The sequence below is a fragment of the Marmota monax genome, unplaced genomic scaffold, assembly GCF_021218885.2.
Source record: "Marmota monax isolate L192 unplaced genomic scaffold, Marmota_monax_Labrador192_F-V1.1 WCK01_AAM20220418_F8-fsc00084, whole genome shotgun sequence".
NCBI classification, from domain to species: Eukaryota; Metazoa; Chordata; class Mammalia; order Rodentia; family Sciuridae; genus Marmota; species Marmota monax.
The window spans coordinates 7,349,686-7,374,116 of record NW_026694575.1 but is presented as its reverse complement, the minus strand read 5'-3'; the positions used below and the strand labels follow the sequence as shown (position 1 = coordinate 7,374,116).

At 38.5% G+C, this 24,431-nt stretch overlaps 1 protein-coding gene across 3 annotated transcripts in view; it reads right to left on the bottom strand.

Annotated features, from left to right (window-relative positions):
- Crebrf (CREB3 regulatory factor) overlaps window positions 1–24,431 on the bottom strand; it is a 49,561-nt gene that overhangs the window by 8,680 nt on the left and 16,450 nt on the right. For 2 of the 3 annotated variants that reach the window (XM_046421360.2, XM_046421361.2), the window contains exons 2-8: window positions 21,566–21,747; window positions 19,583–19,708; window positions 16,894–17,980; window positions 5,257–5,451; window positions 3,531–3,720; window positions 2,090–2,163; window positions 1,046–1,168 (exon numbers count right to left, since the gene is read on the bottom strand). In XM_046421360.2, coding sequence (XP_046277316.1) covers window positions 1,046–1,168; window positions 2,090–2,163; window positions 3,531–3,720; window positions 5,257–5,451; window positions 16,894–17,980; window positions 19,583–19,708; window positions 21,566–21,574 — 1,804 coding nt within the window. In that variant the 5' untranslated portion in view covers window positions 21,575–21,747. Of the gene's footprint in view, window positions 1–1,045; window positions 1,169–2,089; window positions 2,164–3,530; window positions 3,721–5,256; window positions 5,452–16,893; window positions 17,981–19,582; window positions 19,709–21,565; window positions 21,770–24,431 lie in introns of those variants that run through there. The other variant, XM_046421362.2, reaches the window with a different exon arrangement.

Sequence of the window (24,431 nt, the reverse complement as noted above, 5' to 3'; positions counted from 1 at the left end):
AGGACACAAGAGGAACAAAAAATAATGCTTTAACAAAGAAACAGGGGGGTTGGAGATATATCTCAGTTTTGCCTCGCATGCACAAGACCCTGGGTTCAATCCCCAGCACCACAAAAAAAAGAAAAGAAAAATAAGAAAAAGACAAAGAAACAGAATCCCAGAGGGAGGGAACAAAGCACAGCCTGTAATCCCAACTGCTCAGAAGGATGAGGCAGGAGGATTGTAGCACAGGGCCAGCCTGGGCAGCTTAGTGAGACTTAACCTCAAAATAAAAAAAATCAAAAGGACCAAGGATGTAGCTCAGTACAAGAGTGTCACTAGGCTCAATCCCCAGTGCTGGGGCAGGGGGAGGGGTGGAGAAAGAAAGAGAAAAGAGGAGATGTATATAAGCCTTTTGTTGCATGAATTTGATTTTTAGATTTTCATGGACTGAATGTGAAGCCCTTGGGATGCTACAATCCATAGGGTGATTTGCTCCTGTACATTCTTTCTGTGGACACTGGCTTGCTCTTTCCTCCCTACCAGCTACCCATTAGCGTGGCTCTGGGTGCCTGCCTCTCTGCTCTTCCCCACACTGTGCATCTGTTCAGGGTGGAAGCCAGAGAACCAAGGTGGCTAGAAGCCCGTGACATGCAAGCGATGAAGGATGCCCCACTGCAGTGCCAGCTGCAGGCCTGCAGCTCAGGGTCTTCTCCCCACAGAGGTTCAAGTTGTTACAAGTTCTTTCTTAGGCACTAACACAGTTCAGTGTTTAAACCTAAATTACAAATTGTGGCAGACAGTAGTCATTTATGAATACTAAATATCAAAAGACAAAATCACTCTTTTTGTAACTATGGGATGTGGTGTAGCTCAGTGTTTGAGCACTTGCCTTGCATGCAAGAGGCTCAAGTTCAAACCACAGCATAGGAAAATAAGAGAGAGAGAGAAAGAGTAACCATTATGAGAACACTTGAGTTTTTCCTTAAAGAAATTTTAATATCTCCTTCAATCATATTATCTACATGTTATTACTGGCTGTGAATTTATCTAATATTATTCTTACCAAGAGTATCTTTAATGAGGATTTCAAGCTTCTGCCCCATGTTGGGTCCTCTCTCCTCTCTTGGATTCTGTACCCGGTTTACAATCTCTTGCTTGATGGAGTTGATGACAAACAATAAATTATCTGTAAGACAGAACAAAATACTTTATGTCACTAACATGGAAGAAATTGCTTTTAATGATGTAATAACAGATACAGGGGCATAGCTTAGTGGTAGAACACTTGCCCCTAACCCTGGGTTTGATCCCTAGCACTGCAAAAAAAAAGAAGAAGAAGAAGAGGAGGAGGAGGAGGAGGAGGAGTCATAGTCGTAGTCTGGGGAGTAACAAAAATACAGATTCCCAGCCAGGCAGAGTGGGGCCACCTGTGATTCCAGCTGCTCAGGAGGCTGAGGCAGGAGGATCACCAATTCAAAGTTCAGCCTCAGCAACTTAGCAAGGCCCTAAGACCCTGCTCAAAAATGGAAAAAAAAAAATAAGGTTGGAGATATGGCTCAGTGGTAAAGCATCTCTGGGTTCAATTCCGGGTACAAAAATATACAGAGAGATAGATAGATAGATAGAGATGTATAGATATAGATTCCTTGGTTCTATTTCAATGGAGAAGCTCTGGGGAGAAGCCTAGAAATCTGTATTTTAACAAGTACACAGACATTCTAATGAGCAATCAAATTGGAAACATGGATCTAAACTATCCACACAGAGGTTAAAATACCATTAATCAATTCAAGAAAAGTGTTAACACCAGACAACAAAACTGGCTAATCCAGCATCGTTATATTATAGAAGAAAGGACTGTGGTCCAAGTGGACCAGCTACTAGCCCAGTCATGAGATCTGGCTCAGAGCCACAGATGCAGACGTTCCCGCCAGGAGAAGAACAAGAATGAATGAAGCATGCATGTGGCTTACTAAATGGATGAACACAAAGGCAGCTAGCCAAACACTGGGCAGCATATGGGGAAAGACAACAACAAAACTAAAGGGAAACGGTGGTCAGCAAAGTTCACAGAGGGTTAATCAAATTCTTCAATACTCAGGTTTACCATATTCAGTGTTGAGGCCCCATAATTTCACTTTATTAGCTTCATACTGGGCTTTTTTCTTTAACCGACAAGCTCTGCAAAAGGAAGGAGCTATTAGTTCACTTTTTAAGAGAATATTTGGAATATACTTTTTTGCTGTTGTCAGACATTTTCTAATAGCAACCAAAGATCACTGCCTACTAGTGTGTATCAAGGAACTGAATTATAAAACACACTTATTATAATCATCTAACTGAATTTTTAAAATTTAGCACTCATTCAGAAATAAAGCTGTAACCAATACACAACTATTAAGTGTGGGTAAAACAAAACCTGACAATACCAAGTACTATACAGGGTGTGAAGCAAGTAGTGCCCCATCTGCTCTGGTGGGAATGTAAAACAAAACATAGAAGTTCCTCTGAGAAACAGTTTGGTAGTTTCCTACAAAGTTGAACATATACACCTGGTCATCTATCCAAAAGAAATGAAAACCTATGTTCACTCAAACTACCAGTAAGTCAATGTTTATGGTGGTTTTATTCATACTTGCCAAAAACTAGAAGCAACCCAAAGACCCTTCAAATGGTAAACAGAGGAAACTGTAGTATGTCCCTGCAAAGGACTATTACTCAGTAATAAAAAAGAACAATTACTCCATGAGACCATATGGATGAACCTCAAATGCATCATGTTATATGAAGGAAGCCAAACTCTAAGCTACATAATCTTACATCTATAAGGCATTCAAGGAAAGCAAAATTGTAAGGACAGAAAACAGAGCAGAGCTGGTGAGAGCCTAAGATGAGAGAATTTTATAATTTTTAAGGCGATGAAAATGTTTGATATCTTGATTGTGGTGGTAATGTTATGACTGGATATGTTTGTCAAAACTTGTACTATAATACATTAAAATGGGTGAATTTTACTTTTACATTATACCTCAATAAACCTGATTTACTAAAAAAAAAAAAGCAAACAGAAAATACAGTTATAAAAATCTCCCATTGTTGCCAGGTACTGTGACCCACACCTGTCATCCCAGCAGCTCAGAGACTGAGATAGGAGAATCTCGAGTTCGAAGCCAGTCTCAGCACCGGTGAGGTGCTAAGCAACTCAGTGAGACTCTGCTCTACATAAAATACAAAGTAGGATTGTGGATGTGGCTCAATGGTCGAGTATCCCTTAGTTCAATCTCCAGTACAAAAATTAAAAAAAAAAAAAAACATTATTATATTATAATGCACTTGAAATCCATTCACCTCTTCCACCTTAGAACCTTTTCCAGAAAGCATAAATGCCATTTTTTACTTTAACAGGAAAAAACACAATATTCTCATTGTAGTATTTACAAAAGAAAAATATTTCTGAATGGAGTTGAAGGTCACCTCTCCTACTAAAGCCTGGGGTCTAATCTCACTCCTAGACTTGATTCACATGAGTGAACATTATCAGCATGTACCTGGAAGCCAGCTTATTCTTCTCCTTTCTTGACCTTGGCCGGGCTGTTAAGGGCAGCTCACTGACTGGAGTCAGGTCACTAATCACCTTGTTCAGTTTCCTCAGCTCATTGCCTATCTGGAGTAGTTTTTTAGGATTTGGAGTCAAGTCTTCCACATCAGTTCTCCGTGACTTCTTTACTGCATATTTCCCTATAGACAGTTTAAAAGAAATTTAAGTTAGATTATTTTAGTGAACACTTTCCGCACCTACTACACCATCACCTTTTCATGTTGGAAGTCCTGGCATGTTTAACAACCTAAGCAAGAGAGGTGAGCCTTCTCTCCTTCCCCTGGCTATATGGGTGGGCTGCAGGTATGGCTCAGTGCCAGAGCACTGAACTGGCATGAATAAGGCCCTGGGTTCCATCTCCAGAAACTCACACACACACACACACACACGCATACAGAAATGTGAGCAATATGGCAATTTCAAGCTTTTCCAAGTCCTTCTCTACCCCTAAGTTTTAGCCTCAGGATAACAGGTTCTTAACTCTTTGAAAGATAGTACTAAATATCTCAAATCTCAGGAATTAAGTTCAAGTTCAACTACAGACAAGAATCAAGGATAGGATATAACATATGGTCAGAAGAAAGTTTGTACATTTTACCCAAACCCAGGCATTTTGAGGCTAGTACTGAAATTTTTGTCAGACATATACATTTGTGTGTCAGACTAAAAATCCAACAGGAAATAAAGAATATGTTTGAAAGCTCTTCTTCAGCTGCTTTGATACATAACATTACAGGAGAATCCAGGGGTCTTGCCTTATCACTCCAGGCAAAAAGGATGGCTCTGTCCTCTAAACTCCTAAAATATTAACAACAACTTTTCTAGAGCTCATCACAAGCACCTAGTAGACTTACCTTTTCATTTCTGGTAGCAAATCAATCTGAATATAAAAATTACACAATTATTCACTGAGAGAAGAGTCTCCAGGTGCTGATGGTAGGGCAAATGAGGCACAAATACTCTTAAGATAAAATCCCTATCCTCAAAAATGCTTGTGACTTAAATCTGCAGCCTGAATGAACACTAAAGTCTTTGTTGAACACCAAGCTTCCTAGTACTTCCCCTCTCTGCCTTTCTTTGGGTAAAAACTTTGAATTACTGTAAAAATACTTTTGCAGAAGAAACTCTTACTTAATTACAGCTTTCTTAGTTCACAATTCAAAATCTGACCTTAGATTGTAAATGTCTTCGATTTCTACCATTTAACTCTTCCTTCCACCCTTTTCCACAACCACCCTTTCTCTTCTTTCCTTCTCTTTTCCCCACCACCTTGGTATTCCAGTTTCCCAGATTACATTCAAGTCTGGAGACCAGAAAAGTACAGAATAGAGAGATGCTAAAGCCATTTGTTTCTCACCAATGCTTCTGGTTATAGTGACTGTGACAGGCCAGGGCCCACAAGCCTCCTAGATGGTGGTAAGTAGAATAAGAAGGGACTAGAAACAACTGTTCACACCATCATGCCATCTCTCTAGGTAATGTTCCTCTTCCTCTTCTTTCAGTGCTGGGAATCCATTGAACCTGAAGCCTCCCAGGCACCCTCAGCCTGGGGACAGCTCTAGACACTACTCTCTAGTGGGCTCAGGAGTGCTAGACTCTAAAGCACACTGGCATCATGGTTCAGTATCCTCATTTTTAGCAACACTAAAAGTTTTACTGCAATCCCCCCCTCTTACCATGATGTAAGCCATTTTTCTGATACATATTACTTGGCAAGGTATCTCGGCTCCATTCGGACGGCCTCAGAATCCTCTCTTGCTGTGATGGTGTCAGCTGTTCACTATACTCCCAGAAGTACCTCCTTTTGCCTCTCTTCCGAGAGGATATTGAAGTCATTTCCTTCAAGTCTTCTACAGAATCATTTTCATAGCCTTAAAAAAAAAAAGGCCCCACCAATTTGTTAAGCACCTTAAATTTCAATAAACTAATCAGTACAAATAAAAAGACCCTTCTATTTGTAAGCTGAGATACATCCTTTCATCTGAAAACATAACTGGCATATCAAAGATTATAAATCAGGTCTATAAAGTAACTCAAAAGGTAAATCTATAATTCATAAAATATCAGAGATTAAGACACATAGCTAACTATACTGTTTATCTTTGTTAGGTTTCTCTTTGGTTTTTCTAAGTTGATGTATGACACTTCTTTTAGTACCTTCACATGGGATTGAAAGAACAAACACAGCTACAGGAATGTCAAAAGCTCCAATTGATAATGTACTTAGACACTATAGTGTGTGTGTGTTTTAAATTTTTTTAGTTGTAAACGGACAAAATGCCTTTACTTGTTTAATTTTATATAGTGCTGAGGATGGAACCCAGTGTCTTACATATGCTAGGCAAGCACTCTACCACTGAGCTACTACCTCAACTAATAACTTAGTTATTACCATAACTAAGCTAATAACTAGTAACTAAGCTATAGTGTGATTTTTTAAATGTCCTCCTTTTAGCTTTTATATATCTAATACATCTCCAACCAAAAGCTGTGTATTCTTCTGATTTTTGAGGCAGCAATGGTTTTCTACCCACCCACCCAGCCCCACTTTGGAAACGTACAAAAGACAATTCTCACCCAGACTATCAAATAAAAACTTATATGCCTATTCTAGCTAATATTTCAGTAGAAGCAATATATATTTCCTTCACTTTTTTTTTTTTTTTTAGATGGAGATCTAGCCATTGCCCACACTGGTCTTCTCCTGGGCTCAAGTGCTGCTGCTGCTGCTGCTTGGGCCTCATAAGGAGCTGGGACTACTAGTGTGCGCCACCATCACCCAGATATTTCACTTTTAAAGGAGCTATTTTGTTTACTAATAAGAAGCTTCAGAAAATACTTAATTGTAAGCTACTACATCTGTTGATTAGACCCAATACAGGATGCCCTACATACCTAAAGTTCCCCAGAGAAGGAGGTGTACTCTCCAGTGCTCAGTACGTGGGACAGAGGGCGGACCACGCACAGCATGTACACCATCCAAACCTGAAGCAGCAGGGAAACCAGCAGCACTAGCCAAGCAAAACAACCATTTCCTGCTAAAAACCAAGACTCCTCTGGACCATCACTAAGAAATTGATGGCATCTGTTTGTTTTGGGAGAAAAGTCTGAATTTCAGAATTTTACCAAGTTTTCTTCAAAGTAGGAATCAATCAGGAGTATAGTTCCATTTATATGACATCCTGGAAAAGGCAAAGCCAGAGTCACAGTGGTTCCCAGGAGGGGTATGGAGGAAGAGGATGGCCGTAAAGGAGCATAAGGGAATCTGGGGGCTGACCAAACCATCCTGTGTTATGACTGGGGAGGTGGCTACATGATGGCGTGCGTTTGTCAAGACCTACACCCAGGACTGCAGAAAACCAAAACTCACAGGAGCACACTCTGCAAGAAGAGTGAATCTGACTGAAAATTATACTCCATAACCATGGCTTTAAAAAAGGGATGAATTTAGAAAGCAGAGTGATTTTCTGAGCAATGGTCAAGGCAAGATCTTTGTGGCAATTCTGGCATGAATGATACAATTATGTGCCACTTAATAACAGTAAGAAATATCTGAGAAATACGTCATTAGGTGGTTTGTTGGTGTTTGAACACCACAGAGTATACTTCACAAACCTGTGAAGTATATACTGGTGCACATGTGGTACTTTAAAGAAATAATAGCAATCAGTTTGACAGTGAACCTTAGGTTCTTCTTTTAAAATGATGCACTAGTTGAGTGACATAACCATTTTCAGAAGTCTGAATTTTCCCCTCAGTACTAGGGATCAAAAACCCAGAGCTTCATGCATGCAAGGTAGGCCCTCCACCTGAACTATGCCCCTAGCCCCCAAAAGTCTGATTTTTAAAAAATTGTCAGACACATAAAGCTTTGAACTATTTACTTGTGCTTATGTTTCATTTCAAATTAAAGGATTTATTGTTGTTCCAGATATCAACCCAGCTTAGGAAAAGGCACAAGGGGCACACTGTATTACCGTAACTAAGCTAATAACTAAGCTAGGAATGCCTCAACAGAGGTATTAAAAAAAAAAAAAAAAAAGAGTTCTACCTACCTACTGATGGCCACAACTTCTGGTCCACAAGTCTAGCACAGCCCAAGACATAGAGATATTTTTAATATAGCTCCCAGGCAATCCATCCCCTGGATTTTTTTTGGGGGGGGCACTGGGGATTGAACCCAGGGACTCTCTACCTCTGAGCTACATTCCCAGAGCTTTTTAATTTATTTATTTTTGTTGAATATTAATACAATATCTTTATTTTTTTATTTATTTTTATATGGTGCTGAAGATCAAACCCAGTGCCTCATGCTTGCTAGGTAAGCGCTCTACCACTGAGCTACAACCCCAGCCCTTTAATTTAATGTTGAACTGGCAATCCTCTGGCCTCACCCTGCTGAGTCGCTTGTTCCTGGATACTCTATATGTTCCCTTAGCTAGCATCTTTTTTTGCCTCTCCTCAGATGGCAAAATATTGTCTCCCTCACTTAATGTACTCATATGTTTCATCTGAAGCTTCTAAAAACCTGGTAAGGAAGAGGTTGTTGACCCCATTTGTACAAACACACACACTCATGGAGGGGTAACAAGATCCAGCAGAGGTAAGTCCGAGTCAGGTCACATGACTGACAGAGTCTACCTCCAAGTGGACTTCCTGCTTTCTCTGTGCCTAACTCATTACATGGTCTGAATGGATTTTATTCACATTCTATGTTGAGTTCAGAGTCAGGAAGATTTTCATTTCTTCTTGCCTTACCCAAATTAGTTATTAATTATTAGTATTATTTAGTCACACACATCCAGCCTTTTCCCCAAAAGTAGTTAAGGGTCATTGGTTTTCTCCAACTCAGTACATTAATATATTCTAATAGCAAATACCAAAAATTCACCATCCTTCTCTCTCTCCTATTCTCTCTATCCCTATTTCCCTGCCCCCCACACACTAAATTTGTTGCCTCAAACCATCCATTTTTTAATATAAAAACTATGGAGAAAAATTACCTTTCCCCATATCAACTCTAAGTTTCATGAAGACAAGGATTATGTTTGTTTTGTTTATCTCTGTATAGCCAATACCTAATACACACAGTACCTGACCCAAAGTAGATACTTGAAAAAAATTTTTTTTCCAGTACTAGGGATTGAACCTCCCCCATGCTAGCACAGAGCCACATCCTCAGTCCCTTTTTAAACTTAATTTTAAGACAGGTCTTGTTAAACTGCCCAGGCTGGCCTAAAACTTGTGATCCTCTTGTCTCAACCTCTCCAGAACCAGGGGATTATAGGTGTGGCCACCACACCCAGCTCAAAAAAACCTTTATTTAATAAATAATTTTTGAATGCAACATTTCTCATGAAGCCCTTTTCTATTTCCATTTGCTATATCACTGTAAAGATATCATTCCTTCTTGAAATGATTATCAAAAGGAAGTCAAGAAGACCATTTAAATTCTAATCAAACATCTGTGGTTAGCAGACTACTGCCATTAAGCTGGTAAAGTCAACTGTGAAAATGATTAGTGGGGATTACAAAACAAACTCTCACTCTAGGGGCCCCACTTTTAGTCTTAGAACCATGTAATTTCATGACTCCTAACAGTTGTAGCCTGTCCACAGAATAGGCTCTATTAAAACTTGGCAGTCAGTCCAGAATAGGCACTGAAACTCCATTTTGCACCTTTCCTGGAACTGTACAGGCTCATGAACTGATGCAACCATTTGCCAAGAAGCAGCATCCAGAGAACGAGTCACCACAAAAGGGCCTTTGTAAACCATCTGCTGCACACTCAACCCTCAGCCCACCCTAAAACTAGCACTGGGAAGGAAGTTTATCCTTACTTTTTTGGATTCAAAGAATTTCTTTCTCTCACCAATAATTCACTTTCATATCCCTGAAGTTGCTTGTTTAGCTCTTTATTTCAAGAAAAGGGGAGATTTTCATTAGCAAATGTGAATAAAACCCAAATAATATCACAAAAAATGTGTTAATTTTATGATTAAAGCATGTTGTTCATTAACATTTGAGAGAGTTGACCAAGTAGTACTACCCAAAAGGGTTTTACTTTAAGTCAACTGGAAATGATGATTTAAACACCTTCCACACATTCAGTAGCATTATTAAATAGGTCCAAGAAAAGAACTGACCCTGCTAAGTGCCAGATAATGCACAGTCACTGCCTGGTTGCTTAAGAACAACAAGCTCATAATCAAGGGTTCTGCTATGAGGAACAAGGAAGGGAATATGGCATGACAGGACACCAACTACAAAAATATATTCCCTCTTTCTATGCTAGTCAAAAAGGCTGACAAAATGGAAATAGGGATCAATTTACAATATGACAATTTACAATTGTCACTTTACGTGTCTACACGTAAAGAGGTCAATGTGACCTCTTTACATGGACTTCAACTCTCAACCCATTTATCAAGATGGAACCAAGTGAAAAGACTGACAGTGAATTTAAAGTGGAGATAAAAGTCAATCAAGGGCTCAGTGGCAGAGCGCTTGCCTAGCACATGTGAGGCAATGAGTTCAATCCTTAGCATCACATAAAAATAAAATAAATGAAATGAAAGTATTGTGTCCATCTACAACTAAAAACATTTTTTTAAAAAAAGTCAATTAAAGGAGAGCCAGGCATGATGGCACACATCTGTAATCCCAGCGATTTGGGAGGCTGAGGGGAGGATCACAAGTGCAAGACCAGCCTGGGAAAATCAATGAGATCCTATTTCAAAAATAAAATAAACACAAGTAAAAATGAAAAACCAAAGAAAGGACATAGGCACGGTGGCACATGCCTGTTATCCTAGCCACTCAGGAGATTGAGGCAGAAGGACTGCAAGTTAGAGGCCAGCCAGGGCAACTTAGCAAGATCTTGTCTCAAAATAAAAAGTAAAAAGGGCTGGGGATGTGGTTGAGTGGTAGAGCACTTGCCTAGCATAAGTGAAGCCCTAAGTTCTATCCCTAGTATCAGGCGTGTAAAAAGGTTGAAGGCTACAGACCCAGAGCAGCCCCACATCCCTGGCTCCAGGTGCTGGGATGGCTTCTATAGACACCCAAGGCCCATGCCCATCCCTGTTCCAGGTCAGCTAGGTTTCAGGGCTGATCCCCACGGACCCAGCCATCATGCCCATCTGCCCACTGACCCAAGTAGCAGGCTAGCCACCATGAGACTCCAGCAGCAAGCCACATATGGACCTGTCCAGCTAGCCTCTGTTTCTGGATAGGCTGACCAGTGGAGCGCTTTCATGGCAAAGCCAGTCTGTAAAGCTTGAAGAGGTATTTACATCTTCAACTGCATGGACACCAACACAAGGCCACAAGATTATAAATAATCAGAAAAATAGAATACCACCAAAGGAAACAAAAAGAAGACATCAGTAACTACCCAAAATAAATGGGGAATATAAGAACTGCCCAGTAAGGAACTCAAAATAATTATCTTAAATAAATTCAGAAAACTGTAGAAGAACATGGACAGACATCTAAATGAGTCAGGAAAATAACAAATGGGAAAAATGAAAAATTCAGCAAAGAGAAACTATGAAAAAACAGCAGAAATTCTGGAACTAAAGAATTAAATTGAAAAAAAAAATTCCACACTCAGCTTCAACAGCAGACTTGATCATTGATTTCTTTCTTAAGAAAGAAATCAATGAATTCAAAGATATGTGATTTGAAATTACCCAGTTGGAGGAACAAGAAGAAATTAAGAATGAAAAACAGTATAAGAAAGCATAACAGGACTTACATGATACCATCAAGGGAAACAATATGTCTATTACAGAAATACCAGAGGAAACAGAACAAACGGGGAGGGCAGCAGGCTCATTTAAAGGAATAACCACTGACTTAGCCAGACACAGTGGTGCATACCTGTAATCCCAGCAATTGGGGAGACTGAGGCAGGGGGGTCTCAAGTTTGACGCCAACTTAGGCCTTAAGCAACTTAGCAAGACCCTGACTCAAAATAAAAAATAAAAAGGGCTGGGGATGTGGCTCAGTGATTAAGTGCCCTAAGTTCAACCCCCAGTACCAAAAAGAAAAAAAAAGACAGACAGACACAGACAGATTACAAAAGGAAATGAACATCTAGATCAGTAAAGCTCAAAAACCTTAGTAGATTAAAAATAAAAGATTCCCATCAAGATACACTGCAATCAAAGAAACACATACAAAAGATAAATAAAAAGATATATTTCAATTAAATTCTAAAAATTTAAAGTGAAGAATTTTGAGACAGGAAAAGTAACTGTGTTACATACAAGGGAACCATTATAAACTACCAATGGTTTTCTCAGCAGAAATCTTGCAGGCCAGAAGACAGGAGGATAGTATATTCAAAGTGCTAAAAGAAAAAAACCCTGTCAACCAAGAATACTAGGAAAAGTTGTCCTTCAGGAATAAAGACTAGACTTCCCCAGACAAAAACTGAGGGAATTCATCACTACTAAATGGGTCTTATGAAAAACATGAACATGAGTTCTTTGCATTGGAATGATGCTAGCTAACAACAAAAACATATGAAAATATAAAACTCACTGTGTAAAAGTAGGAATATAGCCAAATTTGGAATGCTCTGATACTAAAATAGTGGTATGTAAATCACACTTTTATCTGTAGCCCAAAAGTCAAAAGGCAAAGTTATTAAAAACAACTATATGTCAATGAATTCAAAAATATAAAGGATGTAAACTGTGACATCAAAAACAAAGTATCAAAGTTAAAATGGAGTTATTATATACAGTTGAAGTTAAATTATTATCAGTTTAAAACAAACTAAAGACTAAGACAAACTAAGCTTCATAATATACACAAAGAAAAAAACCTGTAGTAGATTAGATGATAAAGGAATCAAAGTACATTAGGGAAAAAAAATCAACAAATCACAAAGGAAGAGAGAAGAATGTAACAAAAGAACAAAAAAGTCAGAAGATTGATTAGCAAAATGGCAATAGTAAATCTTTATCTTACCTATCAATATCAATCAAAAGATCTAGAGTAGCTAAATGAATAAAAACAAGCATAAACTATATGCTGCCTGTAATAGACTAACTTTTAATTTTTGTTGTTGTTGCTGTTGTTGGTTGTTGGATGTTTGGTTGATTGGCTGGTAGTACTTGGATTGTTCTTAGGGGCATGTGTACCACTGAGTCACATACCCAGCCTTAATTTTTTTTTTTAATTTTGAGACAGGGTCTCTCTAAATTATCTCAAACTTGTAATCTTCCTGCCCCAGACTCCCCAGACACTGGGATTACAGGTGTGTGCCACCACACCCCACAATTTTAAGAACACATGCAAGGACTGGAGATGTAGCTCTACTCAGTGGTAGAGCATTTGCCTAGCATGTACAGGGCTCTGGGTTCAATCCCCAATAAATACCACAAAAAATAAATAAATGAAGGCAAACTAAAAGACATGGAAAAAGATAGTTCATACAAACTGTAACCAAAAAGACCTGGGGTGGGGGAATAATACTTGGACAAAACAGGCTTTCAGTTAAAAACTAAAGGGTAAAACAATTATTAATATATAGTACCCGTGCCAGAGCACCTAAAATAAAGCAAACATTAACATAACTGAAAGGAGAAACAGATGTAATAAAACAGTAGGGGACTTAAACACCCACTTGCAAAAATGGACAGATGGTCCAGACAGAATATCAATCAGGAAACCACTAAAAAACAAATGGGCCAGGCGCGATGGCACACACCTGTAATCCAGTGGCTCGGGAGACTGAGGCAGGAGGATCCTGAGTTCACAGCCAGCCTCAGCAATGGCAAGGCACTAAGCAACTCAGTGAGACCGTATCTCTAAATAAAATACAAAACAGGGCTGGGATATGGCTCAGTGGTCAAGTGTTCCCTAGTTTAATCCCCAGGACCAAAAAAAAAAAAAAAACGAATGGTCCTAAAAAACACACATAGAAAATCCAACCTACAGCAGCAGAACACACATTTTTGTCAAGCATAAAAAGAATACTGTCCAGAATAGATTATAAATTAGCTACAAAACTAGTCTTAATAAATTTAAAAGGCTGAAATTCACACCAATTATTTAAAAAATTTATTTCTGACCACAACGGCGTGAAACTAGAAAGCAATAAAGAGAAGAAAACTGGAAAAAATCAAATCTGTATAAATTAAACTCCTGAACAACCAATGAGTCAAAAAATAAAAGAAACAAAAAACCTTGAGAGAAATTAAAATGGAAACAACATATCCATTTTACTTATGAGATGTAGCAAAAAGAGTTTTAAGAAGGAATTTTATAATAATAAATGTCTACATTAAGAAAAAAGAAAGATTTCAAGTGAACAAGTAAACTTTACACCTCAAGAACTAGAAAAAAGAAACCAACTGAAAGTTAGCTGAAGGAGGGAAATAACAATGATCATGTCAGTAAGTGAAATAAAGATTAGAAAACAATAGAAAATATCAATGAAGGTTTTTTAAAAATAGAAATAAAATTAATAAGGCATTAGCTAGACTAAGGAAAAGAAAACTCTAAGGTTGTAAATGAAAGGAAAAACAAAATAACACAGAAATACAAAGGATCAAAAGAAACCCTGTGAGTAATTTTATACACCAACAAATTGGATAACCTAGAATAAATAAATTCTTGAACAGACATCCTACCAAGACTGAGTCACAAAGAAACAGAAGCCCTGCCAGGAGCAAGGCTGCATCCCTGCAGTCCCAGCTACTTGAGAGGCTGCAGCAGGAGGAGTCAGAGTTCAAGGCCAGCTTGGACAAAACAGTAAGACTGCCTCTCAGAAAGAAGGAAGGAAAGAAGAAACAAAAACTCTGAACAGACCAGTAACAAGTAAGGAGAATGAATCAGTAGTCAAAAACTCTCAAAAAATAAAAGCCCAGGGCATGATGGCTTGGGTGGTGAATTCTACTAAATATTTCAAGGACAAATTAACACAGATCCTCAAATTCCTCCAAAACAGTGAAGAGAAGGGAACACCTCCAACCTCATTCTACAAGGGTAAACATTACCAAGATACCAAAGCCAGACTAGAGGACAACAGAAAAGAAAAATTACAGGCCCATTCACCTGATAAATACAGACACAAAAGTTTTGAACAAAATGCTGGGTAAGCATCCTAACCCCAAATCTGAAATGTTTCAAAATCCAAAGTTTTTTGAGTACTAGATGACCAAAAAGTTCTATATTTTGGAGCATTCTGGTGTAAGGATACTAAACCAATGAAGTCTATGCAAACATTTCAAAATCTGAAAAAAATCCCACACCTAAAACACTGCAGACACTGCATGCCTAGAATCCCAGTGACACAGGAGGCTGAAGCAGAAGGATCTCAGCTTGAGCAACTCAGTGAGGCGCTGAGCGACTCAACAAGACCCTGTCTCAAACAATAAAATGAGACAGGGATGTGGCTCAGTGGTAGAGCACTTGCCTACCATGTGTGAGGCCCTGGGTTGGATCCCCAGCACCACAAAAATAAATAGACAGACAGATTGTTGGGGATCAAACACTGGGTAAAGCACCCCTGGGTTCGATCTCCAGTACCAAAAAAGAAAAAATTAAAACAGACCTACCATATGCTTCAACAATCCTACTTCCAGGAACACAGCCAAAGGAAACAATATCAGTCTCTAGAACATATCTGCATTCCTACATCTACTGCAACATTATTTACAATATCCAAGATACAGAATTGCCTTTAAGGATATCAGTGGACATATATAGAGAGAAAACGTGTGTACACACACTCAGAGAAGAATATTAGTCAAGTTTTTTAAAAGGCTGATCCTGAAGCACGGTATGTTTAGTGAACACACCAGGCATGGAAAGAGGACTACAGACTCATATGTGGAATCTAGAATGTGGAGTGTAGAATGGTGGTTTCCAGGGGCTGGCAGGTGGGAGAAATGGGGAGAGTTGATCAAAGACAACAGCATCAGTTCTGCAGGATGAATGAGTTCTGGATATAGCTTGCTGACTATGGTAAATAACACTGCATTGTGTACTCAAGATTTGCGATGGGCAGATCTTAAATGTTCAATACTATTTTTTAAGCAAATAATCTTTTATAACAATTTTTTCTAATTGGTTACATATGACAGAAGAATACATTTTGGCATACTGTACACAAATGGAGCACAGCTTCTCCTTCCTCTGGCTGAACATGGTAAGCAAATAACTTTTGTTTGAATTTGAAGATCTTAATTTTTCTTTCTTTCTTTTTGGACTAGGGATTTAACCCAGGCATGCTCTACCACTAAGCTACACTCTTAGTCTTTTAATTTTAATTTTGAGACAAAGTCTCACTAAGTTGCTGAGGGTCTCATTAATTTGCTAAGGTAGCCTAAAACTTGGTGATCCTCCTGCCTCAGCTTCCCAAGTCACTGAGATTATAAGTGTGTGCCAAAGGGCCCGGCTCAAAGACCTTCACTTCCTCGTGCATTTTTAACTGTGTGTCACTTGGCAATAAACAGACTACACCAGCCTACAAAGATAATGGCCCAAACCTGGAAATGCTAAAGTCATCCAGTTCCCTGCAAGTTTCAACTTCTTTCTCCCATTTACTTACATGCACTGTACAAAATGAAGAGGGGTCTCCCCAATGCTCAAATTATAACATTATTTTTCTTAAATGAGAAAATACTGTGGAAATGAAAATATGACAGAAAAAAAGCCCACCATTACATCATTAAACAGGATTTGTTGGTTACAGGCCTGAGTAACATGAACTATCATTACTTGGTTCAATATCTAGATACTTCTAATATACTGTGACTGTCGTAGAGGGTCATATTTAGATAGTAATATATTTTAGACCAAAAGATTCTTGGCATCTTTGCATAACTGCTCAAGGACAGTGACAAATCAGGTCACAACATAAGATATTTAAGAAAGGAACCCAGTATATGAATTACTGTATGAGGAGAAGCAATAATTTTAGAGCTGTTTGAATAGAAAAAAGAAATTACAAGCTGGACATTACAATGCACACCTGTGATCCCAGCCACTTGGAAGGCTGAGATAGAAGGATCACAGGTTCAAGACCAGCCTGTGCAACTTAGACTCTTGTTTCAAAATGAAAAACTGAAAAGGGTTAATGATTTAGTTCAGTGGTGGAGCATCCCTGAGTTCAATTCCTCAATCCTCAGGACCAAAAAAAGGAAAAAAAAAAAAAGATTTTTAAGAAAGCAATTATATATCCAGGTCAATATAGTCATTTAATCCTCAAACTAAAAGAAACCACCCAAACAAAATCTTTCCACTTCAAAACAGAGATAGAAAGGTCAGTTTGTAAGCCTCCAAACATTTAATACCTGGTTCAGAGAAAGTGTCACTAATATCATCATCTTTGTCATCTTCATAATCCTCTTCCTCCTCCTCTTCCTCCTCATTTTCAGAAAGTTCATGCTCGCTGCCAAACCCTTCGTCATGGTCCTCATCGTCAACATCCTCCTCGTCATCCTCCTCTTCTTCAGGACTGCATTTGGTAGGCTGTTCTCCCAAGTTGTCAGAGACAAAAAGAGAGTAATTGTGCTCTTCTTTTTTCTGGGATGAATCTGAGACCGACGTGCTGGCAGAAAGGCTACTACTCTCTCCTGTGGCAACCGACCCTGGACCTTCCTGGGGCAGGGGACTAAGTAATAGTTCCTGGGTTTCTTTGAAGGGCAAGGTGGGGGTGGCATGGCCCTGGAGAGGTTCCAACCCCTTTTTCTCTGGCCTCTTTGCCACGGCACCACAGTAGCACATGTTCTCCTTCGCAGCATCTGCATGCGCCTGGCTCTGCAAGGACCGGCTCTGTTGCACGGGGCTGATCTTTACCTTTGCCTTTTTTACATAGTCTTTACATTCAACATGAAAGTTCACCTTTTCGTTATGATACATGTTGGTCTTCACCATGATTTGTGTGCTTGAAGTGGGTTTACTTGCTTTTTGGACACAGTCTGACAAAGGAACCTCAGCCTGAAGAGTCTTTGAAGAACACACAGGGGCAGCTGCTCTGCTTGTGATCTTTTTACCAGGGAATGAAGAGGGTAAGGGATTTTGTTTGACACTGAAAAGTGAATCAGGATAATAAAGGGAATCAGAAACAGACTGAGAGTCCTCACTATTAAGCTGGGCCAAAGTTGGAGTTTTACTTATGACCTCTTCATCTTGGTAAGGACTAGAGAAGTCATCAAGACCCAAGTAATCCACTTCTTTTGTTCCCCAGATGTCACAGCTGGTTAGTTTGGTGTACTTGGTTAAGTCTTCACAGTATGTATCCCACTGCTCCCAGTTTGAGGCTAAAGCACCCTCATTATCCAGAACATCTGTGAAGGACTCCAGATTTTCAATGTCCTTGCAGTCCTCCAAAGAAAGTAAGTTGTCTCTAGGATTCTGTTGATAGTTCATCTCTCTATCCTAAGAAAGGTTTTAAAAAAAAAAACAAGTCACACACCATATTTTCAAAATAATTACTTCCATCCCCACCTGCATATATCAAACTGATAGATGACTACTCTACCTCTGGTCTGCTTTAAGAACGCTACTGACATGACACTGAACCACTGTACCTACATCATCATTTCACTGGGCAAGAAACAAAAGGAGGGAAAATGTGTTCCTCAAGAGGCTTAGGCATGGTCCAAACACCAAAGGCTCTGGAGCTTTACTATGAATGCTTCCTAAAATGAGTTTACATTTCCTGGTCTTGGGAGGATTTGGCAGGGTATCTTTAGCTTCAATTAAGAAGCAAATAATGAAGACCTCACCTTCATTACAGAAGAATATGTGTTCCTAAGTAGATTAAATATAGAGGCAAAGAGCACCCCAAAGAAAGCTGGAACTCAGCCACAGAATGTAAGATCTTTTGCAAAACACGGTAACAATTTCTGGACAGGGAAGTAAAATATTCCTCATGCAATTTAGAGATGTGATTTTAAAAGTCTGTAACACTTTGTAGCCATTAAAAAGAATGAAGGTTAGTCCTAAAAAAGACAATTCATATATTTCTATGTTTAAAAAGCAAGTGAAAGAATACTGCATCTAAAAGTATGTCATCTAATTAAGAAACATACCCATATGTTTATAAATGCACAGGAAAAATTTGGTTTAGTAGTAGTTACCTTTTGAGAAAAGGTCTGGAAGGTGGAGACTCAGTAAAGAAATGAGGAAGGGTCTAGGGATATAGCTCAATTGGTAGAGTGCTTGCCTCTCATGCATAAGGCCCTGGGTTCAATCCCCAGTACCATAAGAAAAAAAAAGAAAAAAGAAAAGAAACCAGGAAGTTTTTCATTTCTACTCTAAGTTTTTAGTTTATTTGTTCATCTAGGTTGTTTTAGCTTGTGTAACTGTGTTTTAACAGCTTCACTGCAGTAGAGTTTAGATACCATAAAACTCAATTTTATTAAGTGTATGATTCAATGATTTTTAAATAAATTTACATTTTGTGCACTCAGTTTTCCAGTTTTATATACTTCCACATTACTTATGTCATATGTATCAAATTATTTTTTAGAAGATGTTAAGAATTTTATCTCATAAAAAGTATATTCAAGTATTATTTTGAATTTCTACTTTTGCCTCACATACTCTGTATCCTACCATCTTGCTCAATGCATCATTCCTTAATTTTCTAGCTAAAAAACCAGAAGCAGGCAAAAACAAAAAGAAACCACAGCTTCTGGGCTGGGAATGTAGATCAGTGGTAGAACACTTGCCTAGCAGTCGAGAAGCCCTGGATCCAATCCCCAGCACCTCAAAACAAATGAACAACCCAGATTCTTATTCTCCTCATGAAAAACTTGAAGATACTTATAACCTCTTCTCTATTTTCAATGGGTATATATATCCTTCTAAAATTACTAGACATATAGTCACAAAAATCAAATATCACAATATTTTTTTTTCTTTTCAGGCATTTATAGATTAAGAAAATCTACCACAACTTTTACCCCAAATCAATCAAAGCTGAAATCAAAAAAAAAAAAAAATATATATATATATATATATATATATGCTTACCAGTTCATACATGAAATCTGGATCAGAACTGTTTGCTAAGAGATCTGTGCTCATCAGAGTCTGCTCTGAAAAGGCGTGGCTTCGAAAGGCATCCCCAAAAGGTGGGTCCATTCCGCTGACGCTAGGCTATAATACAGTGATTTCATTTTAGAAAGCTAAACAGTACTTAAGACCAATTTATTACACATGAACCCCACTCAAAGCAATTTATTTTCAGAAAATAATTCTGCATTTTTTTCTACTGTATAGAAACATTTAAGAGCTTTCACTAGCATTTAACTGTGGAATTACATGAGGAAAATACCTAAGGTGCATTAAAAAATAGAAAAAAATAGTAGCAACTGCTAATAATATCTAACTTATAAAAATTAAAGTTTATTTAGCACCAGAGTCAGTGCGCAGCACTTAATGAACACTTTTATAACATTTCTTCAAATCCTTCCTAAAGTAGAGAATCCTGGCATTTCCTGGGACCTGCAAAGGTTCACATCAGCTCTACTCTGTACTGCTGAGTGCGTTTAGCATCTCATTTCCCAGAACAAACTGGAGGACAATTATGACATCTTTACTCCAACAAATAGGATCAACAAAATAGCCCCCAAATCTCCCGGCTGTGACCAGAAACTTGGGCATGACCTCTGTAGCTTTCATCTTGATTCTTGGGAAGTACACTTCATTCTATAATAAACAAGAAAGGGAAAAAAAGACTCTGCATTCAAAGTTAATACTCCTCTGTTTTCTTTCTATTGCCTTTTTACATTTCAACATCTATCCAAAATCACTTCAAAGTCAAAGCTCACACTTGTAAAGCAGCTCAAATAACACAAAGGCCTCATTCTGAAATCTAACTCTGATGAGAAAGAATAAAATGTTTCTCTTTAACTTTTTTTGTTTTTCTTCTGCAAATTTCTGCACAAGTTTTTAAAATGCTTTTAGTCTATTGGCTTAAGATTCTACCCACACCCTCTGCTTACCATGACTGGCCTTTCACATACTCTCTTCCCATTTTTCTTTCTTGATGCTCCCCATTCCATTCTTTCTTTCTCTCACTTTCCCTACCCCTTCCAGACCTGTGGGACCTTACTTCCTCAAAATATTTAGGCTGGGAAAAAGTTGTATAGTCCTAAATTCAAGTAGTCAATAACAACAAACTAAATCTTGTTTGGGCAAGAATCCTAAAACCCATGTGCAGTCCATGTGACACAGGGCTGGGGGAAGTGGCCCTCTGGCATTTTTAGTATCAGCTAGCAAGTTCCCTTCTTCACCTCTGCTGGAAGTCATTGACTCTCCGAGTTTAAGGAATACTTCTGTACAGACCTTACAGAAAGCTGCCTAAATCTCTGCCCACTCATTAGTTCTTGGTTTCTTCCCAGCACGAAACAAACAGGGAGTGCAGGAGCTAACCATTAAAAGGCAAGGAGTTTGGGAAAGAACAGGGTAAGAGGGCTCTACTTATTGTTTCAGTGATTGCCTCAAACCCGAACTGATCAATTCAAATAACTGCCCTAATATAATCATCCTTAGACATATTTTTCAAGAGGTGTGTGCATGTGCATGCACACACATGTGAGACACAGATGGGATGGGAAGAGGTTGAGAGCCCTGTTTCCTTTTAACTACTTCTCAACCGTCATAAATCAAAGGAAGGAGTTGGAAATCAGGAAGAAACCAAAGGAGATGGAAAACGGATTGCTGTAGCAGATTCATTTTTAGGGAGCTGGTTTAGCCCCCATAAAGCTATCAGATCTACCCACTTCCTAACCTACCTATTCACCATGCTTCCTGTGACAAGTTCATTGGAGTTCAAAGCTGTGGCTGGGAGAAAACAGAAAGCAAAGGAAGGAGGACACGATTTCCAAACAAGTTGAGATCAGCAATAATAGCAACATGCCAAATTGTGTTAAGACTCAGAACTTATAAGCCCATGGCGCTAGCTTTCTACAGGAGGAAAACAGAACTTGGCACCTATTCCTTATGATTTACCTGAGGCATTTCCAAGCCCAGATCCTGTGAGTCCAATTTCAAACTTCTTTTTTTCGTCTGTAAATTCCTTTCCAGCTTTACTTTTTATTCCAAAATCAAAGATGATTTTCACAAGAGCAGGTTTCCTCAGAATGCCTTCAACTCAATTGCTTGGGTCACTGTTTTAATAATTCTGTGCGATTCTGTCAAACAACACAAAGTAACTTCACTGAGCTCCATTGAAAATAAGTTGACCTTTCAAAAACAACATTAACAAAGAATACTTTAAAAATGAGGAAGTCTTCTGATTATTATCAAAAATTCAGTCATGTCTTTGTACCTAGTATCCTGAAATTCACCTTGTTTGTAAAAATAGGATTGATCAATAACCAACTGGTAACACTCAAAAATAACCTACTGTGATAAAATGAATATATCCTCATCTTTCCCATGATCAGAAAAAGTATTTAACAGTAAATCAAGCTCTCATTCACTTGAGAGGAAACATACCTCATTTAATCTCATCAATTATATAATCATTACTGCTAAATTATGTCTTATATCTCATAAATCTACAAGAAGAGTAATGAATCCACAATAGCAATGAAATATAACATATGGGCTACATTAAAAAAATCAGACCTATAATGGTATACACCAATATTATTCTTTGAGACATAACTAAAAACTGTCCTTGGGGGGGGAAAGAAAAAAAAGAATTACTCCAGCAGGTTTTTAAAACAGGGTGTAAGTTGAGGCAGTATGGAATGGGGATTCCTTTGCCCAGTGGTTTCAAGGGTTAAGTTAAATAATGACTGCAAATCATCTGGCATGGGGTCTTGCAGGGTGCAGACTAATAGGTTAATTCCCTTTCCCTGCTTGTAAAGACCTCAATGAGGAGGAATAAAAATAGCTATATCTAGAACTCATTTTCTTGCCTAAGTCAGTAGTTCTCAAAAGTGCAATCCCAGGACCACCACAATCAACCTAGGAATTGTTAGAAATGCAAAATCTTGGGCCCAAGCCCCATCACCAAACAGAAGCCCTAGAGTGGGGCTCAAGAGTAGTTTATAAACAAGTCTCCCAGGAGACTCTGACCCACCCTGATGTTGGAGGACTGCTGCTTACCCTTGCTATAGTTCAGTCTAAATGCAGTGACATTTCTTAAATTAATATAAAGAGCCAATTTAAACTGATCTGCCCTCTGTAATTCATACATTCTCTGAGCTAGACTGGTAAATTATTTCAATTCCAAAAGTCTCTTACTGAACAAATAAGAGTTGAGAAAGCACTAAGTAACTGTTCTATTTAATTAGATTAATAAATTGACTACAATTTCCTGGATCTTTGTTGGGCTCTCCTCTCATGGATGTCATTCCAGCTCACTGGTCTCACCTAGGAAGCACCGTCAAATACCCAGCCAGGGCCTAGAAACAGAGTTAAGCTGTGCTTTCCAGTTCAGTGAAATCATCCAAGTGGACTGAACCCTGCTCCTGCCAAAGATAAGTTCTTGCTCAAATGATTTCATACCTTGGTCCTATTACCAGTAAGCAGTCCTAGTCAAAACTCTTCCCCTGATTCCTGTGGAAGATAAGATCAGTCATCTATTCTAGATCTATTATTTAGGCCCCCAAGAAGGCAATGAATTCAAGTCATACATCATCAAAATGAACTAGTATAATCCTGGTCTCAAACCTGGATCTGAAAGAAAAGCCTGACAACCTTTAAAACCTAAAAACTTACACTGACTAGTAACAGACTGAGGCTGAAGACTCAGGCAGGGGTTGAGTCATAGTCAACATATACTTGCTGGCTTCTTCTACTAAAGATCTAATTGCCAAGAGTCTAATTTATCAGAAACACTGGATAGAAAAGGGCTAAGTGTTAGTCACAGTTCTCACTTGCAAGCTATACAACACCAGGTGAAAATCTTTCTAAGCCTTAATCTTCTCATTTCAAGTCAAAAAAACAAAAACACTATGACCCTCTCCTGGCTACTAGGTTTTCTAAGCCATGAAACTTCCATACAAATACAAGAATTTCTTTGGAATTTTATTTTAAAACACCAAGACCAAATTTCACTTTATGTAGTTATCAAAAAAAAGAGCACTTGTTTGATCAATAAGAAATGTGGTTCCACGGAACTGAGGCTGTGGCTCAGTGGTAGAATGCTTGCCTAGCACACATGAGGCCCTGGGTTTAATCCTCAGCACCACATAAAAAAATAAAATAAAGGTATTTAAAAAATTCAGAATCCATTAAAAAAAAAAAAGAAAGAAATGTGGTTCCAGTCCCCCACTCCCCAGTACTGGAGACTGAACCCAAGGAAACTCCACCACTGAGCTGCATCCCCAACCCTTTCTATTTTTTTATTTTGAGACAAGGTCTCACTGAGTTGCTGAGGCTGGCCTTGAATTTATTTGCTCTTCCCGTCCCCACCTCCAAGTAGTTTTTCTCCTTTTTTTTTTTCAATACTCATGATTGAACCGAGGAATTTGTACTTGCTAAGCAACCACTCTTACTCCCCAGCCTTTTTTATTTATTTTTTCCTAAATCAACGAGGCTAGTGTCAAACTTGCGATTCTCCTACCTCAGTCTCCCAAGTCATGAGAATTACAGGATGTACCATCACATTTGACTCCTGATTCCAGTTGTAATCTCATGATTAAATTCAAACAGCCATACGAATTAAACCACGTTACTTATTTATGCCTTAGCTCACAAACCTGAGATCTGTTATTCTCCTTTATGTAATAGGGATGCCATGAGAATTAATGAGATTATCAGATTAAAAAGTAGTAATAATACAAATTTAGAAGGGTGATTATGACTAATAGGTATACTTTGCCAATGCCTTCTTTGTCCCATGGAGCCCAGCTCAGAAACT